We start from the raw sequence: 20,142 nt of genomic DNA on the forward strand, positions 1-20,142 counted from the left end.
GTTGTGTTTGTGATATTGTATATAAGAAGTGTGTGTGTTGCTGTGTTGTGTGTGTAATATTGTATATAAGTAGTGTGTATGTTGTTGTGGTGTGTGAAATATTGTATTTAAGAAGTGTGTGTGTGTTGTTGTGTTGTGCGTGTAATATTGTATATAAGTAGTGTGTATGTTGTTGTGTTGTGTGTGTAATATTGTATATAAGAAGTGTGTGTGTTGCTGTGTTGTGTGTGTAATATTGTATATAAGTAGTGTGTGTGTTGCTGTGTTGTGTGTGTAATATTACATATCAGTAGTGTGTGCTGTTGTAGTGTATGTGCTGTCACATTGTGCACGTGTGCTGTTGTAGCGTGTGTGCTGTTGTAGTGTGTGTGCTGTTGTAGTGTGTGCGTTGTTGTAGTGTGTGTGCTGTTGTAGTGTGTGTGCTGTTGTAGTGTGTGTGTTGTTGAAGTGTGTGTGTTGTTGTAGTGTGTGTGTTGTTGTAGTGTGTGTGCTGTTGTAGTGTGTGTGTTGTTGTAGTGTGTGCTGTTGTAGTGTGTGTGTTGTTGAAGTGTGTGTGTTGTTGTAGTGTGTGTGCTGTTGTAGTGTGTGTGTTGTTGAAGTATGTGTGTTTTTGTAGTGTGTGTGCTGTTGCTGTGTGTGTGTTGTTGTTGTGTGTGTGCTGTTGTAGTGTGTGTGCTGTTGTATTGTGTGTGCTGTTGTAGTGTGTGTGTTGTTGTAGTGTGTGTGTTGTTGTAGTGTGTGTGTTGTTGTAGTGTGTGTGTTGTAGTGTGTGTGTGTAGTGTGTGTGTGTGTGTATGTGTGTGTTGTTGTTGTATTGTGTGTGCTGTTGTAGTGTGTGTGTTGTTGTAGTGTGTGTGTTGTTGTAGTGTGTACTGTTGTAGTGTGTGTGGTGTTGAAGTGTGTGTGTTGTTGTAGTGTGTGTGTTGTTGTAGTGTGTGTGTTGTTGAAGTGTGTGTTGTTGTAGTGTGTGTGTTGTTGTAGTGTGTGTCTACTGTTGTAGTGTGTGTGCTGTTGTAGTGTGTGTGGTGTTGAAGTGTGTTTGTTGTTGTAGTGTGTGTGTTGTTGAAGTGTGTGTGTTGTTGTATTGTGTTTGCTGTTGTAGTGTGTGTGTTGTTGCAGTGTGTGTGTTGTTGTAGTGTGCGTCCTGTTGCAGTGTGTGTGTTGTTGAAGTGTGTGTGCTGTTGTTTTGTGTGTTGTGTTGAAGTGTGTGTGTTGTTGTAGTGTGTGTTGTTGTAGTGTGCGTGCTGTTGCAGTGTGTGTGTTGTTGAAGTGTGTGTTGTTGTAGTGTGTGTGTTGTTGTAGTGTGTGTGCTGTTGTAGTGTGTTGTTGTAGTGTGTGTGTTGTTGTAGTGTGTGTGTGCTGTTGTAGTGTGTGTGCTGTTGTAGTGTGTGTGTTGTTGAAGTGTGTGTGTTGTTGTAGTGTGTGTGTTGTTGTAGTGTGTGTGCTGTTGTAGCGTGTGTGTTGTTGTAGTGTGTATTCTGTTGTAGTGTGTGTGTTGTTGAAGTGTGTGTGTTGTTGTAGTGTGTGTGCTGTTGTAGTGTGTGTGTTGTTGAAGTATGTGTGTTTTTGTAGTGTGTGTGCTGTTGCTGTGTGTGTGTTGTTGTTGTGTGTGTGCTGTTGTAGTGTGTGTGCTGTTGTATTGTGTGTGCTGTTGTAGTGTGTGTGTTGTTGTAGTGTGTGTGTTGTTGTAGTGTGTGTGTTGTTGTAGTTTGTGTGCTGTTGTAGTGTGTGTACTGTTGTAGTGTGTGTGCTGTTGTATTGTGTTTGTTGTTGTAGTGTGTGTTGTTGTAGTGTGTGTGTTGTTGTAGTGTGTGTGCTGTTGTAGTGTGTGTGCTGTTGTAGTGTGTGTGTTGTTGTAGTGTGTGTTGTTGTAGTGTGTGTGTTGTTGTAGTGTGTGTGCTGTTGTAGTGTTTGTGCTGTTGTAGTGTGTGTGTTGTTGTAGTGTGTGTCTACTGTTGTAGTGTGTGTGCTGTTGTAGTGTGTGTGTTGTTGTAGTGTGTGTTGTTGTAGTGTGTGTGTTGTTGAAGTATGTGTGTTGTTGTATTGTGTTTGCTGTTGTAGTGTGTGTGTTGTTGCAGTGTGTGTGTTGTTGTAGTGTGCGGGCTGTTGTAGTGTGTGTGGTGTTGAAGTGTGTGTGCTGTTGTAGTTTGTGTGGTGTTGAAGTGTGTGTGTTGTTGTAGTGTGTGTGTTGTTGTAGTGTGCGTGCTGTTGCAGTGTGTGTGTTGTTGAAGTGTGTGTGTTGTTGAGTGTGTGTGCTTTTGTAGTGTGTGTGGTGTTGAAGTGTGTGTGTAGTTGTAGTGTGTGTGTTGTTGTAGTGTGTGTGTTGTTGTAGTGTGTGTGCTGTTGTAGTGTGTGTGTTGTTGTAGTGTGTGTGCTGTTGTAATGTGTGTGTTTTTATAGTGTGTGTGTTGTTGTAGTGTGTGTGTTGTTGTAATGTGCGTGCTGTTGCAGTGTGTGTGTTGTTGTAATGTGCGTGCTGTTGCAGTGTGTGTGTTGTTGAATTGTGTGTGCTGTTGTAGTGTGTGTGTTGTTGTAGTGCGTGTGTTGTTGTAGTGTGTGTGCTGTTGTAGCGTGTGTGTTGCTGTATTGTGTGTGTTGTTGTAGTGTATGTGTTGTTGTAGTGTTTGTGCTGTTGTAGTTTGTGTGCTGTTGTAGTGTGTGTGTTGTTGAGGTGTGTGTGCTGTTGTAGTGTTTGTGCTGTTGTAGTGTGGTTTGTTGTAGTGTGTGTGCTGTTGGAGTGTTTGTGCTGTTGTAGTGTTTATGCTGTTGTAGTGTGTGTGTTGTATTGTGTGTGTCTACTGTTGTATTGTGTGTATTGTTGTAGTGTGTGTGTTGTTGTAGTGTGTGTGCTGTTGTAGTGTGTGTGTTGTTGTAGTGTTTGTGCTGTTGTAGTGTGTGTGTTGTTGTAGTGTGTGTGCTGTTGTAGTGTGTGTGCTGTTGTAGTGTGTGTGCTGTTGTAGTGTGTGTGCTGTTGTAGTGTGTGTGCTGTTGTAGTGTGTGTGATGTTGTAGTGTGTGTGTTGTTGTAGTGTGTGTACTGTTGTAGTGTGTGTTGTTGAAGTGTGTGTCTACTGTTGTAGTGTGTGTGTTGTTGTAGTGTGTGTGTTGTTGTAGTGTGTGTGTTGTTGTAGTGTGTGTTGTTGAAGTGTGTGTGGTGTTGAGGTTTGTGTGATGTTGTAGTGTGTGTGTTGTTGTAGTGTGTGTTGTTGAAGTGTGTGTCTACTGTTGTAGTGTGTGTGTTGTTGTAGTGTGTGGGTTGTATTGTGTGTGTCTACTGTTGTATTGTGTGTATTGTTGTAGTGTGTGTGTTGTTGTAGTGTGTGCTGTTGTAGTGTGTGTGTTTTTGTAGTGTTTGTGCTGTTGTAGTGTGTGTGTTGTTGTAGTGTGTGTGCTGTTGTAGTGTTTGTGCTGTTGTAGTGTGTGTGCTGTTGTAGTGTGTGTGCTGTTGTAGTGTGTGTGCTATTGAAGTGTGTGTGCTGTTGTAGTGTGTGTGCTGTTGTAGTGTTTGTGTATTTGTATTGTGTGTGTTGTTGTATTGTGTGTGTTGTTGTAGTGTGTGTTGTTGAAGTGTGTGTGCTGTTGAAGTGTGTGTGATGTTGTAGTGTGTGTGTTGTTGTAGTGTGTGTACTGTTGTAGTGTGTGTTGTGGAAGTGTGTGTCTACTGTTGTAGTGTGTGTGTTGTTGTAGTGTGTGTTGTTGAAGTGTGTGTGTTGTTGTAGTGTGTATGTTGTTGTAGTGTGTGTACTGTTGTAGTGTGTGTGTTGTTGAAGTGTGTGTGTTGTTGTAGTGTGTGTTGTTGAAGTGTGTGTGTTGTTGTAGTGTGTGTGTTGTTGAAGTGTGTGTCTACTGTTGTAGTGTGTGTATTGTTGTAGTGTGTGTGCCGTTGAAGTTTGTGTGATGTTGTAGTGTGTGTGTTTTTGTATTGTGTGTGTTGTTGTTGTGTGTGTGCTGTTGTAGTGTGTGTGTTGTTGTAGTGTGTGTGCTGTTGTATTGTGTGTGTTGTTGTTGTGTATGTGTTGTTGTTGTGTGTGTACTGTTGTAGTGTGTGTACTATTGTAGTGTGTGTGTTGTTGCTATGATATATATCAACTGTAAGCCTGTATTTATCTCTATATTTACTCATCCATCTTTTTTTATTATAATTTCAATTTACTTCCTATGTTTCCTTGTATATATTTTGTTGGGTAGAATCTGCTCTATGTTTTTGTCTTCAGACTAAATGTGTTGAGATATATCCATCTTAACAAGGATTCGCTATCATTTCATAATCACGAAGAACGCTATGAAAAATCATGAGTAGATTGCATTAAAAAATAATAATTACTAGTGCGGGACAGTTGATGTGTCATGTTACACACATTTGTGATATAAACATTGGACCAGCGTCAATTACCGACAGAGTTGATTAAGTGATTATATGCTAGGACGATGTTTAAGTCTCTCAGAAAGACCACGACCAAAGCATATCATCATTACTCTCTTGAAACTCTGACATCATATTAAATCGTTATTGTTCTACAAAGTTAAATCGTAAGCACACATTAACAGAACGATTAATAAGTCAGGTCTATGACAGTATATAAACCAGATATTATTAAGTCAGGTCTATGACAGTATATAAACCAGATATTATTAAGTCAGGTCTATCACAGCCAGTATAAAGACCAGATACTATTAAGTCAGGTCTATCACAGCCAGTATAAAGACCAGATATTAATAAGTCAGGTCTATGACAGCAAGTATATAAACCAGATATTTATATGTCAGGTCTATCACAGCCGGTATAAAGACCAGAGAGAATTGATGTAACACCCGTAAGGGACACAGTAGGGCTCCATTTCTGACAATCAAAATCCCACGCATTACTTCTATAATCACCTACGTTGTTTGTACAACAACACCACTGTGGCGCTTGAGAGGGAACATCATGCCCTAAGCACGTCACGTCATACACAAACACAACATCACATAGGTGACTATCACAGGATGGAAACTCGGATTCCATTTACAATGCAACGCCATACAATCACCCCCTCCCCCGGCTCCGTCTATACTCTGCACAATACCTACAGGTCCATCTTTCCCTACCACTCCCAGTAGTCTTTCTTTCTATCTATCATCCCTACCCTTTAACACAGGAAGTTTAAAATTATCCCATGACACTAAGCTACACCACAACGAGTCTATTTCATTAACCACTAAGTAGACCTCTACTAACAGCCCCAACCACTCCCGATACTAACATCTCCATCACAAGATATAGTCATATAAAACGTCGGAAAGTGAAAGGAACAGCATGTAATACAGAAAGTACAGACACTGATAAAGCGAACAGGATATATAGTGACAGATATAGATAGAAAGAAGAATTACACCCGCATGGACACCAAAAACAGATCACCGCCAGCATTTTACTTAAAACTAACCATTAACCCACAGACCGTCGGATAGGCCTAAAATGGTGGCCCTTTTGAGAATGACCAACTCGTACGATCCCTGCGCGGCTTTTTGAAAAAGAGCATGCGTGATAATGTCGGCCCAGAGGTTAGGATTAGGTTAACATTAGGGAGTATTTATTAAGTAATTTCAATACACTATCAATATATCGGAATTTACCTAGTGTAGAACCACCTTCCTCTTCCTATCTGTCCTTTAACCAATCCTCTTGCTTCGACGTGCTTAGTATAAGGCTAAATCTACATTAAGGGCAGTGAGCTGCCTATTAATTATAGTGGTTTTTAAGATGTAACACCTACATTAAATGATACTGAACGTCTGACCATTATGACGTCACTACTGTTGTCGTATAAACAAGGGCCGGTGCGCTTTCAAAACGCTATTCTGTATGTGACGGCGCCATCCATAAGTGATATAGAAACGCACTATTGAACTATGTTGTTGTGATATTAATGGTCGTTAAACATATGTACTACGCGCCCTCATATCACACAATACAGAACACAAAGTGACGAAATTACAAAAGCAGTGAAACTACCTTATAAGTTGTTAATGCGCTAACAATAGTTTGGTTTTTATTATTGTCCTAACATTGCGAAGCGGCTGCAGAAGCTGGCCGATATATCTGGTCAAACGGTCGTTAGTTACACGTATATTTTAGGTGTAACGTGAAAATAACGATAAAATATGGTTTTCTACCAGGTGTTCCAGCGAAAATGGGGGAGATCAAAAGTAGCTTTCTGATAAAATCAAAGTATTGATTAAGGGTAGTCATATATTACGCGAATGAAACTATGAGATATTTTACCATCAAAAGTGTGCCGAAAAGGATGATGGAGTTTTTCTTTTTATCTTGAACGGGCGTTTAAAATTCACGTATGTTTACTACACTGGTACATACCACTGACTACAAATTATCTCAGCAATAATATTGCTCATTTCATTTCAAATACCATATAGACTTGTCCGTGCCAAAATAACTCTGAAAGCATGCAGAGTCTTATCTCCAGCTACACTATTGTATATTAATTAACGACATCTCTATCAACTAAATTTGTATCACGTATGATATAAACAGACTTTCTCCTAATATGTTATAAACAGACATTCTCCTGGTATGTTATCAACAGACTTTCTCCTAATATGTTATAAACAGACTTTCTCCTTGTATGTTATAAACAGATTTTCTCCTAGTATGATATAAACAGACTTTCTCCTTGTATGTTATAAACAGATTTTCTCCTAGTATGATATAAACAGATTTTCTCCTAGTATGATATAAACAGACTTTCTCCTTGTATGTTATAAACAGATTTTCTCCTAGTATGATATAAACAGACTTTCTCCTAGTATGATATAAACAGACTTTCTCCTTGTATGTTATAAACAGACTTTCTCCTAGTTACTTTCTCCTAGTATGTTATAAACAGACTTTCTCCTAGTATGTTATAAACAGACTTTCTCCTAGTATGATATAAACAGACTTTCTCCTAGTATGTTATAAACAGACTTTCTCCTAGTATGATATAAACAGACTTTCTCCTAGTATGATATAAACAGACTTTCTCCTAGTATGTTATAAACAGACTTTCTCCTAATATGTTATACACAGACATTGTCCTGGTATGTTATAAACAGACTCCTATTAGCCGACTTTCTCTTCATTTTTCGCATACTCACCGACTTTCTCCTCACACTCACCCTCATACTCACCGACTTTCTCCTCATTCTCCTCATACTCACCGACTTTCTCCTCATACTCACCCTCATACTCACCCTCATATTCACCGACTTTCTCCTCATTCTCCTCATACTCACCGACTTTATCCTCATACTCACCCTCATACTCACCGACTTTCTCCTCATTCTCCTCATACTCACCGACTTTCTCCTCATACTCACCCTCATACGAACCGACTTTTTCCACATACTCACCGACTTTTTCCACATACTCACCGACTTTCTCCTCATACTCACCCTCATACTCACCGACTTTTTCCACATACTCACCGACTTTTTTCACATACTCACCGACTTTCTCCTCATACTCACCGACTTTCTCCACATACTCACCGACTTTCTACTCATACTCATCCTCATACTCACTGACTTTTTCCACATACTCACCGACTTTCTCCACATACTCTGCGACTTTCTCCACATACTCACCTACTTTCCCCTCATACTCACCCTCATACTCACCGACTTTTTCCACACACTCACCGACTTTCTCCACATACTCACCCTCATACTCACCGACTTTTTCCACATACTCAATGATTTTTTCCACATACTCACCGACTTTCTCCACATACTCACCGACTTTCTCCTCATTCTCTTCATACTCACCGACTTTCTCCTCATACTCACCCTCATACTCACCGACTTTTTCACATACTCACCGACTTTCTCCACATACTCACCGACTTTCTCCTCATACTCACCGACTTTCTCCACATACTCACCGACTTTCTCCTCATACTCATCCTCATACTCACTGACTTTCTCCACATACTCACCGACTTTCTCCACATACTCAGCGACTTTCTCCACATACTCACCTACTTTCTCCTCATACTCACCCTCATACTCACCGACTTTTTCCACACACTCACCGACTTTCTCCATATACTCACCCTCATACTCACCGACTTTTTCCACATACTCAATGATTTTTTCCACATACTCACCGACTTTCTCCACATACTCACCGACTTTCTCCTCATTCTCTTCATACTCACCGACTTTCTCCTCATACTCACCCTCATACTCACCGACTTTTTCCACATACTCACCAACTTTCTCCTCATACTCACCGACTTTCTCCACATACTCACCTACTTTTTCCACATACTCACCGACTTTTTCCAAATACTCACCGACTTTCTCCACATACTCACCCTCATACTCACCGACTTTTTCCACATACTCACCGACTTTTTCCACATACTCACCGACTTTCTCCACATACTCACCGACTTTCTCCTCATACTCACCCTCATACTCACCGACTTTCTCTACATACTCACCGACTTTCTCCTCATACTCACCGACTTTTTCCACATACTCACCAACTATTTCCACATGCTCACCGACATTTTCCACATACTCACCGACTTTTTCCACATACTACTAACCGGCTTCAGCCTCAGGTTAGCTGTCTTTCCCTCAAATTAGCCGATTTTCTCCTGATATTAGCTGACTTTCTCCGGGTATAAGCCTATCCATAACACTATGATCCAAATTATCTTATCTGAATTAGGTATGGTGATGTAAGATTTCCATAGACATCACAGATGACAGGTACATTGTGTATAAGGAATTCGATATCTGCCCTGGTAAACAGTGCCATGAAATCCAAAATACTAACCGAAAGTAGGTCACAAAATATTTCCTTGTTCATTAATTCATCAATGTATTGTGATGTTGTCAACGACTAAGACTGCGTTCCTTCAAAATTCCTTTCGTGGAATGATATTCGGAAAAAATAATACACAAACATAATGAAATTGTATACAACACAAACGAATTGTATCATTAGATCCAAATAATGAATTAAGCTACATAATACAGTTGTTTTATCCTTCTATGACTCGTCAGTAATACTACATCATACAGCTGTTTTTCCTTCTAGGACTCGTCAGTAATACTACATCCTACATCTGTTTTGTACATTATACAGCTATTTTGTCCTTCTAGGACTCGTCAATAATAATTCATCATACTGCTGTTTCATCCTTCTAGGTCTTGTAAGGTATTCAAAGGACATGTATGTTTGAAATCGTAAGTGCTACTGAAAAAATATATAATTAATTGACATATATTCCTTGAGTATTTTGTTTTTTTCACAGCTGTACAATAATAGAACAATAATTAGATATATGTTTTAAAAATATTTAAAGAAGCTATGTTTCTAAGAAATTTAATACAGGGGTTGGTTGTTTTAAAGTATTGGTCTAAAAAGCTATCTGGGCGCTAGTGTAAGGTCTGAATTCCCTACAGGTTTATACTCCAACCCCCTTGCTATATGCCTTGTTTTGTATATGTGTCAGTGTTATTACCAAATCAACTGTTGGAGAGTTGCCAGCTAGAGTGTAGGATTCCTGAGATCATCTCTAAGGTAACATAACTCTCCAAGTCCTTTTTTGTTAATTTCCCAATTTATATCGCATGAAAAATTCTTATAGGCTGTCGGGATTCTACAGTAAGATTTGGACGATAGTCAAACTAAATTACCTTATTTTTGCATTTGGTGAGAGCTGCAATCAAAAACAAAGTAAACAGCTTAAATGCCAATTTCGAGTTCCGATATCGATGTGACTTAAGATTATAGAGACTATAGTGAATGAAAAACAAACTTTGATTAGTTCTAGTAATACAACAAAACTTGCCTTTGATTTGATCTAGTAATACATCAGATCCTACCTTTGGTTTGATCTAGTAATACATCAGATCCTACCTTTGATTTGATCTAGTTAAACATCAGATCCTACCTTTGATTTGATCTAGTTAAACATCAGATCCTACCTTTGATTTGATCTAGTTAAACATCAGATCCTACCTTTGATTTGATCTAGTAATACATCAGATCCTACCTTTGATTTGATCTAGTAATACATCAGATCCTACCTTTGATTTGATCTAGTAATACATCAGATCCTACCTTTGATTTGATCTAGTTAAACATCAGGTCCTACCTTTGATTTGATCTAGTAATACATCAGATCCTACCTTTGATTTGATCTAGTAATACATCAGATCCTACCTTTGATTTGATCTAGTAATACATCAGATCCTACCTTTGATTTGATCTAGTAATACACAATAAGACATCCCTGTACATATTAATGAAAGACATTTCTGTACAAAGTAACGAAAGACATTTCTGTACACATCAACGAAAGACATTTCTGTACACATCAACGAAAGACATTTCTGTACACATCAACGAAAGACATTTCTGTACACATCAACGAAAGACATTTCTGTACACATCAACGAAAGACATTTCTGCACGAATTCATTCTACTTTTGTTGTTATTGTTGAAATTCAAACGAAATTTAATCATGATGAATAACTATTGTAATCAAAGATTTGTTCTGTTAAAACACATTTCCTTCTATCAAAAGATTATGAAAATTCAACAGAATTTTTTATCAAACGTAAACAGTCAGCAAGTATAAAGTAAAGAAAGACAACTCGATTGTTTTCTACGTTATATCAGAGTACACACTACAGCCAAACATACTACGAGTACCAAGGTTGTCTCTTTGGTTTTCATCAGTGGACAGCCCAGGTTTAGTACGACAGAACAAAAAAAGACTAAGTAATAAGTTTGGACCTACAAGGACGGCATGGTAATTAACAAATGTCCCTAAAGAACTTTTTTTGTAGAATATAAAATTTTCTATTTGTAGAAGTAATAATGCTTTCTGTTGAACAAGCCCAATGACCACACTGTTATTAGTTTTAACTTTTCTTGTCTTTTTATTTTCTAAATTAAAACTCGTTCAATCAATAGTGGACCTATCTTCTTACACACTGTTATTATAATGATATGATAATATGTAAATATCTGATATGATAAAAAGAAAATGAAGGGACAACAGCCCAGAATGATTAGTGCTACCTGAGTAAACATACACAGGTAACAATGCGAACACAGTACACACTAGGTATTGTAAGTGAAGATGTAAAAGTTCTAAACATCACTGCCTTATCAATATACCGACAATAATTTTTTGCTTTGAGAATATCTACTCATATGTATGTAATCTTCGCATTCTGAGCCACGCCTGGATTTCTTAAGGAATAAATTTAACACATTGCTGACTTTGTCGTCTTCAGAATAATACAAGTGTCGAACCTGTTACATGTTTGTTTACCATACACTAACAATGGCTGTCTAGTAACAGTATGTATACGTAATTTGTGCACTGTAGTACAAACATACGAGAAAACGAAATGACGTAAAATGCAAACTTAACTGTTAACCAGACATTTTATCTCAATTCTTTTTCTTAGTTTGATAAATTACCGAAATATAGCAAAATTGAAGAAAGAAAAGCAACTCTATAACTGACTTTTTATAGTACTCAAAATTTAACTTGTTTCGCATTTCCGTTTAGCAAAGAAAACATTTCCGGTTTATAACATAAAAATGAAAACGAAAGGACGAACACAGCCAAGCGAAAAGAAGATGCCTGGTGTGGAATCAATCATTGATGACTTAAGTCATAGCAATTGCTTATTTGCTGTGATTGTCAACTGTTAGAACCGAGATATCTAAAAAATTGAAGAAAAGACGAAATTCATCCGAATCTATTTCAAAGGACAGCAATTAAGTCTAATAAAGTGAAATGTCTAGAATCATACAAGTAATCTCGTACACCTATTGTTTGTGAAGGGAAATGATTATGAGCTACACTTACAGGATGAAGTTTGAAAAACGCCAAGTACTCTGGAGATTTACTTTGTTAAAAAACATCTGTTCAAAATCTGGTAAATTACGTTGAATGAACTCTATCACTTCCTAATAGCATCTTTTAATATCCTAGATCATGGATGCAAACCAGTGTCCCAAGTTGGTTTAAATTCAATTTGGTGTTTCCCAGCTTTCATTATAATGTCATAAGATATTAATATGTAAAAAAAATAATAAGACAAAATAAAGTTAATGGTTACAATGTGATCGATAAAGGCTCGCCGTGCGCTGAATAGATAGACAGATACATCGCCAGTTATTTTTTGGTATTACTTGTTTTTCACATCAGATACATGTAAGTACACGCCCACTCTATATGTATATATAACCTACAGGTAATTCTGCCGCCCGGAGCACATAATTAACAAAGGCGTGAAAATGTCAGTACACTAGACAAACTTTATCAAGACAAGCTTAAGTTGTGATTTTTAAAGCCAAATTACCGATTAGCTTCATCAATCAACACAGATATATTGTCAGTCATTAGAACAGAAGAATTCTGTTTTGATTTTCAATCCAGAATACTCCTCGCAACCAAACAGCCCCAATGTTATACCTCGATATAATTGTGGAAGCTGTTTTTGGGATGCAACATGAAGTCAGAACAATATATGTAAGGCTTACTATCAAACTTCCGTATCAATATTGATAAATGAAACAGACGAAATGGAATTTATACGAGGTGCTGTTGTAATTAATCCCTTAAATTAACTTTCTGATCCAGACCCATATTTTCCTCAAACCTCGGGTACACGTCAGCTTTAGGAAGCCGCTTTCCTTTGTTCGATCACGTGCGATACGTACAATGTACATGTACCATGGTTGACGACAGACCAAGACGCCTTTTAAATGAGATGATAACGTCTTTAGGTAGAGTTCTATGGACTGAACAGAACATGTTTCTGTTGGCGCCCTATCTATATTTCTAGGTTTGATCAACCCTCTGGGATCATCGCTCCGTCCTTTTCTTAGTGATCTGAGAGGTAGCATTATTTTCAAAAAACAAATGTATGTGTTGCGATCTGGGTTTTATAAATATTTTCATTACATTTTTCGCACAGAAGCTTTCTCCTATACGAGTCCGGTAAACTTAGTAATTCAATACTTCTGCCCCATCACCACATTACTCTCTATCAATGTACCATATCAGGTAGCTAGTCAGTTGTAGACGAAATATTTTAACTATTTTTTGTTCGAGGAATTTATTGCTCATACACATTTGAATAAAATTACAGCAAATGAATAAGGATACTATATCTGGTTAAATGATATATCTAGGCCTGTTTAAAGAGTTATGAAGTGGAGCATAACCTTCAGCATATTCTATATATAACTCCAGTTTATAGATGTGTATCTACATCTGAATTTCATGTTCTCCAGTTGATGAATTTCGATATTAATCTTGCTATCATAATAAAAATATTATATTTTACACATGGCAAAGATAAAACATTTCATAAAACATGTAAATTAGTGTATATATTATCAGATAATATATATTGTACACTTCGTCTCTATTATCCATTCATGTGCGTTTACAGGTCGCAATCGATATTTAAGGGTCTGATCCCAATATCACAATTTCCGTGAAAAATAGTCGGCAGCTGAGAGAAAAACTCACAACACAGAGTTTCAAAAGATACAATTTGTTGAAGATTACAGAAGAAATAACAGTGGTCATAACGATCTTATTGAGAAACGTTCTCTATCTCTGGTTCAACGTTAATTTGGACGTGTTTGACGCCCCTCTTTACATCTGATGGACCCGTTGTTGTTTACCTTGTTCTTATTTTGGGAACGTGGCATTACGCACAAGAATTGAAAACTTAGTCTTATTCTCCGTGTACGTTTTCAGAATTATCCGTGTAAATCTTTCCTTTGTTTATATTTTCCCTAGTTTTATTGAATTTTAGCTTGAATGAAGATTTTGTTGATATATCGATATTTTCCTTTATGTTTAATTAGTACGTAAGATTGAAACATTTCCTTACAATGTAGTCTTATTAAATATAAGGCTTGAACAATCATTTAACGACATGTACGCACAGGTGTAAAACGGTATCTAAACATGTCATTTCAATATCCTTTCTTATTTAATATAACAAAGTCTTTCGATTGTTGTGTTCTAAACACTCTTCCATAATTTATCGGCCATCTTTCTGAAGATCTGGTTGAATGATAAAGTTGTGATAAGGCTGTTGGAGAAACCGCATGAGCTATTACCTAACCACAGAGCCTAGACATCCCCTTGTTTTTTATTTTCAGTGTGTTATAGGTGGATGTATGTAAATTGTCTGTTTTTGAGACATTTCTTGTCATTAAGTACGTCTGTGTTAATAACAACTAAAACCACCTTTACATTGTACCTACAGGTGCGGATCTCACTCTGTAGTGGCTTGTAATGTATGCATACATACAAAGAGATTAATTTATTGAGGAAACGTTGTAAACGCTTACATAGAAAACGACGTATTCACTGACTTCAGATATCAGTGAAAAGGACACTCTACGATACATATACATGCATCAAACTTCTATCAAATACCACATATCAGAGCAAGCATTGGGTTCAAGTTACTCATTTGACAGTTTCTGTCAAATATTGGAGAGTTTCCTGTTAAACATTGTACGTTTTCCATTCAAACATTCGACAGTTTCCTCTCAAACACTGGAGAGTTTCCTGTCAAATATTGGAGAGTTTCCTGTTAAACATTGTACGTTTTCCATTCAAACATTGGAGAGTTTCCAGTCAAACACTGGAGAGTTTCCTGTCAAACACTGGAGAGTTTCCTGTCAAACATTGAAAAGTTTCCTGTCAAACATTGGAGAGTTTCCTGTCAAACATTGGAAAGTTTCCTGTCAAACATTGGAGAGTTTCCAGTCAAACACTGGAGAGTTTCCTGTCAAACATTGCACTACTTTCAGTTATTAAAATATAGAACTACAACAACGAGATTGTCAATAAAAACAGACTCATGACCGTGATAACATAATGATGTACACTGATGTCAGTAACAACAGATTTATGATCGTGATAACATTACGAAGTTCTGTAATGTCAATAACAACAGGCTCATGGCCGAGGTAACATAATAATGTTCTGTAATGTCAATAACAAGAGGCTCATGGCCGAGGTAACATAATGATGTTCTGTAATGTCAATAACAAGAGGCTCATGGCCGAGGTAACATAATGATGTTCTGTAATGTCAATAACAACAGGCTCATGGCCGAGGTAACAAAATGATGTTCTGTAATGTCAATAACAACAGTAACATAATCATGCTCATGGCAATGACCGTGATAACATTATGATGTTCAGTAATGTCAATAACAACAGGCTCATGGCCGAGGTAACATAATGATGTTCTGTAATGTCAATAACAACAGGCTCATGGCCGAGGTAACATAATTATGCACTCTGGTGGCAATAACAACAGATTTATGACCGTGATAACATTATGATGTTCTGTAATGTCAATAACAACAGGCTCATGGCCGAGGTAACATAATGATGTTCTGTAATGTCAATAACAACAGGCTCATGGCCGAGGTAACATAATCATGCACTCTGATGTCAATAACAACAGATTTATGACCGTGATAACATTATGATGTTCTGTAATGTCAATAACAACAGGCTCATGGCCGAGGTAACATAATGATGTTCTGTAATGTCAATAACAACAGGCTCATGGCCGAGGTAACATAATGATGTTCTGTAATGTCAATAACAACAGGCTCATGTAACATAATCATGCACTCGCAATAACAACAGATTTAACATAACAATGATGTTCTGTAATGTCAATAACAACAGGCTCATGGCCGAGGTAACATAATGATGTTCTGTAATGTCAATAACAACAGGCTCATGGCCGAGGTAACATAATGATGTACTGTAATGTCAATAACAACAGGCTCATGGCCCGAGTAATGTCAATAACATAACATAATGATGTTCTGTAATGTCAATAACAACAGGCTCATGGCCGAGGTAACGATGATGTTCTGTTCTGTAATGTGGCAATAACAACAGATTTATGACCGTGATAACATTATGATGTTCTGTAATGTCAATAACAACAGGCTCATGGCCGAGGTAACATAATGATGTTCTGTAATGTCAATAACAAGAGGCTCATGGCCGAGGTAACATAATCATGCACTCTGATGGCAATAACAACAGATTTATGACCGTGATAACATTATGATGTTCTGTAATGTCAATAACAACAGGCTCATGGCCGAGGTAACATAATGATGTTCTGTAATGTCAATAACAACAGGCTCATGGCCGAGGTAACATAATTATGCACTCTGATGTCAATAACAACAGATTTATGACCGTGATAACATTATGATGTTCAGTAATGTCAATAACAACAGGCTCATGGCCGAGGTAACATAATGATGGTAATGTCAATAACAACAGGCTCATGGCCGAGGTAAATGTCAATAACAACAGGCTCATGGCCTGTAATGTCAATAACAACAGGCTCATGGCCGAGGTAACATAATGATGTTCTGTAATGTCAATAACAACAGGCTCATGGCCGAGGTAACATAATTATGCACTCTGATGTCAATAACAACAGGCTCATGGCCGAGGTAACATAATTATGCACTCTGGTGGCAATAACAACAGATTTATGACCGTGATAACATTATGATGTTCAGTAATGTCAATAACAACAGGCTCATGGCCGAGGTAACATAATTATGCACTCTGATGTCAATAACAACAGGCTCATGGCCGAGGTAACATAATGATGTTCTGTAATGTCAATAACAACAGGCTCATGGCCGAGGTAACATAATGATGTTCTGTAATGTCAATAACAACAGGTTCATAACCAAGCTAATATAATGGTGTTCTGTAATGTCAATAACAACAGGTCAATAACTCATGGCCGAGGTAACATAATGATGTTCTGTAATGTCAATAACAACAGGCTCATGGCCGAGGTAACATAATGATGTTCTGTAATGTCAATAACAACAGGCTCATGGCCGAGGTAACATAATGATGTTCTGTAATGTCAATAACAACAGGCTCATGGCCGAGGTAACATAATCATGCACTCTGATGGCAATAACAACAGATTTATGACCGTGATAACATTATGATGTTCAGTAATGTCAATAACAACAGGCTCATGGCCGAGGTAACATAATGATGTTCTGTAATGTCAATAACAACAGGCTCATGGCCGAGGTAACATAATCATGCACTCTGATGTCAATACAACAGGCTCATGGCCGAGGTAACATAATCATGCACTCTGATGTCAATACAACAGGCTCATGGCCGAGGTAACATAATCATGCACTCTGATGTCAATACAACAGGCTCATGGCCGAGGTAACATAATTATGCACTCTGATGTCAATAACAAGAGACTCATGGCCGAGGTAACATAATGATGTTCTGTAATGTCAATAACAACAGGCTCATGGCCGAGGTAACATAATGATGTTCTGTGTAATGCTCATGGCCAGGTAACATAATCATGCACTCTGATGTCAATAACGTGATAAAGTAATGTCAATAACAACAGGCTCATGGCCGAGGTAACATAATGATGTTCTGTAATGTCAATAACAGATTCATGGCCGAGGTAACATAATGATGTTCTGTAATGTCAATAACAACAGGCTCATGGCCGAGGTAACATAATGATGTTCTGTAATGTCAATAACAAGAGGCTCATGGCCGAGGTAACATAATCATGCACTCTGATGACAATAACAACAGATTTATGACCGTGATAACATTATGATGTTCAGTAATGTCAATAACAACAGGCTCATGGCCGAGGTAACATAATGATGTTCTGTAATGTCAATAACAACAGGCTCATGGCCGAGGTAACATAATGATGTTCTGTAATGTCAATAACAACAGGCTCATGGCCGAGGTAACATAATCATGCACTCATGTCAATAACAACAGATTTATGACCGTGATAACATAATGATGTTCTGTAATGTCAATAACAACAGGCTCATGGCCGAGGTAACATAATGATGTTCTGTAATGTCAATAACAACAGGCTCATGGCCGAGGTAACATAATCATGCACTCTGATGGCAATAACAACAGATTTATGACCGTGATAACATTATGATGTTCTGTAATGTCAATAACAACAGGCTCATGGCCGAGGTAACATAATGGCCGAGGTAACATATGCATGTTCTGTAATGTCAATAACAACAGGCTCATGGCCGAGGTAACATAATCATGCACTCTGATGTCAATAACAACAGATTTATGACCGTGATAACATAATGATGTACTCTGATTTAAATAACAACAGGTTCATAACCAAGCTAATATAATGGTGTTCTGTAATGTCAATAACAACAGGCTCATAACCAAGCTAATATAATGATGTTCGGTAATGTCAATAACAGATTTATGACCAAGTAAACATAAAGATGGTCTCGAAGGGGTTATCTGCCATTAAACAAGGTAAGCTGTGGATTTATGTGCTCCAGTTAAATGTGATCTATCAACATAAAATTTACGCATCAGGGAGACTGCTGTTGTATTGAATGTGTATTGAAAATGAGCGAAGACTGGGCGCTGAAGTTGAGCAATACAGACGGGGAAATGAAGGTGGTTGACAGTACGGATATGTGACATATCTGCAAAGCGCTGACCGTGAAAAACAGTAGCAATGGCATCATTATTGACATACAAAATTACGTGCCGGGATACAGTGATTCACAACCGAAAGAGCAAGAGAGTTTGGAAATAAACAATATCTAAATTATGCTGAAGTGTTTATTAGTACAGGTAGTATGTGGCGGATATATCCGGACAATGCTAGTGACTCTAGAGCACAAAAAACATTACCCTGAAACAATACCTAGGTTAAAAGTATCTAACATACCATCTTTGGTTGATGATGGTATTATAAAAAGTTCCCTGGAACAAAACGCAGAGAAAAACATTAAGAATAAACAACAAATTGACAATTGTAATGATGGAAACAGATTAGTATTTGTGAAAAAGTTCACAAGTAATTTGCCAAAATTATTGATAATAGGGTTCTATTTTGGAAATATTTGGTACTGCAGTTAACCGAAGGGTGCAAACAAAAGATATATGAAATGTTATGGAATAGGTCACGCCATCATAGTACATTTATATGTGAAAACGAATGAAAATGTTTGAGTTTTGGAGAACAAGAACTCAATGCACAAACACACAGGAAACACACCAGACAGACGACGAACCGCAAAGTGAAGACGATGATGATAGGACAGAACAAATGACAAGATATGATAGATGCAGAGGAACAAAGTAAGAAGGGCAAACGGAGAAAAAAAAAGAAAGAAAAATGAAAGAAAGTCAATAGACTGAAGCATTAAGCACCTTTCAAAAGTACATGAAGCCGAACAGCTTTGCTATTTCAGTTAGTGAATGAGCACGAAATCACTCTAAAAACACAACGCCTCCCCGTCGCCCACGAAAAAGTGAAAAAAGCAACAAGTCGAAAATAAAGAACCCAAATAAAAACTGTGCATTAGATTTGCCTTAACGCCCAAGAACTGGAAAAGGAAAATATATGAAACTAGATGAGTGATTAAAAATAAAAATTTTATATGTTTATTACAACATTAAACACAAGACAAATACTTTCTTTAAATACACGCATAACTATTGGGGTGATAATAGCAGAAGGCGTATCATGTTAAATTAAATTAACATTACATACGGACCTGCACGATATATACAAAAACTACAATGGTAGAATAATATTAATGAATATACAAAAAGACAATGATTTATATGCAGTGGAATATATGTATGTTCCTAACCTACAAAAATAAAGAAACAAAATAAAATGCAGAGTTAACAGGACTGGTATTTTGGCAAGAATTTAACGAGACACTACATGCAATAGGCAATAAAACGTTATATCAAATGAGCAGAAAGTATTTGGATGGTTAAAACAAACGATACATGCTCTCAAACTGGTTGAGATATGACGGGATAAGAAAAAAGTCCACATTGTGAAGAAATACACTGTATGGAGTAAAAAGGATCGATTATTTTTAGTAAGTAAAGATACAATAAATATTGTAAGATTTTCTGATATTAGACATGGAAATAAAAAACTACAGATGATTAAGGTATAGCATTTAAATTATATAAATACAAACAGAATGGGCCATGGTATTTGGAAG

General features: G+C 37.3%; 1 protein-coding gene across 1 annotated transcript; it reads right to left on the reverse strand.

Annotated features, from left to right (window-relative positions):
• Positions 1-7,101: 7,101 nt before the first annotated feature.
• On the reverse strand, positions 7,102-10,289 carry LOC132556427 (golgin subfamily A member 6-like protein 25). Its single transcript, XM_060220839.1, has 4 exons — positions 10,256-10,289; positions 9,693-9,715; positions 7,701-8,585; positions 7,102-7,536 (listed from the first exon to the last, which is right to left on the reverse strand). The coding sequence occupies exons 1-4, from the start codon at positions 10,287-10,289 to the stop codon at positions 7,102-7,104; spliced, it is 1,377 nt and encodes a 458-aa protein (XP_060076822.1).
• Between the last annotated feature and the right edge of the window lie 9,853 nt (positions 10,290-20,142).

This window comes from Ylistrum balloti, unplaced genomic scaffold (genome assembly GCF_031769215.1).
Source record: "Ylistrum balloti isolate Yb309-2 unplaced genomic scaffold, AGI_CSIRO_Ybal_v1 Utg370568, whole genome shotgun sequence".
Classification (NCBI taxonomy): domain Eukaryota; kingdom Metazoa; phylum Mollusca; class Bivalvia; order Pectinida; family Pectinidae; genus Ylistrum; species Ylistrum balloti.

Coding starts and splice junctions, on each gene's coding strand:
- LOC132556427 (XM_060220839.1), bottom strand. CDS start 10,289: ATGTCTTATTGTGTATTACTAGATCAAATCAAAG. Junction 9,716..10,255: donor ATTACTAGATCAAATCAAAG/GTAGGATCTGAT, acceptor TTTTGATTGCAG/CTCTCACCAAATGCAAAAAT. Junction 7,537..7,700: donor AAAAGTCGGTGAGTATGAGG/GTGAGTATGTGG, acceptor GAGTATGAGTAG/AAAGTCGGTGAGTATGTGGA.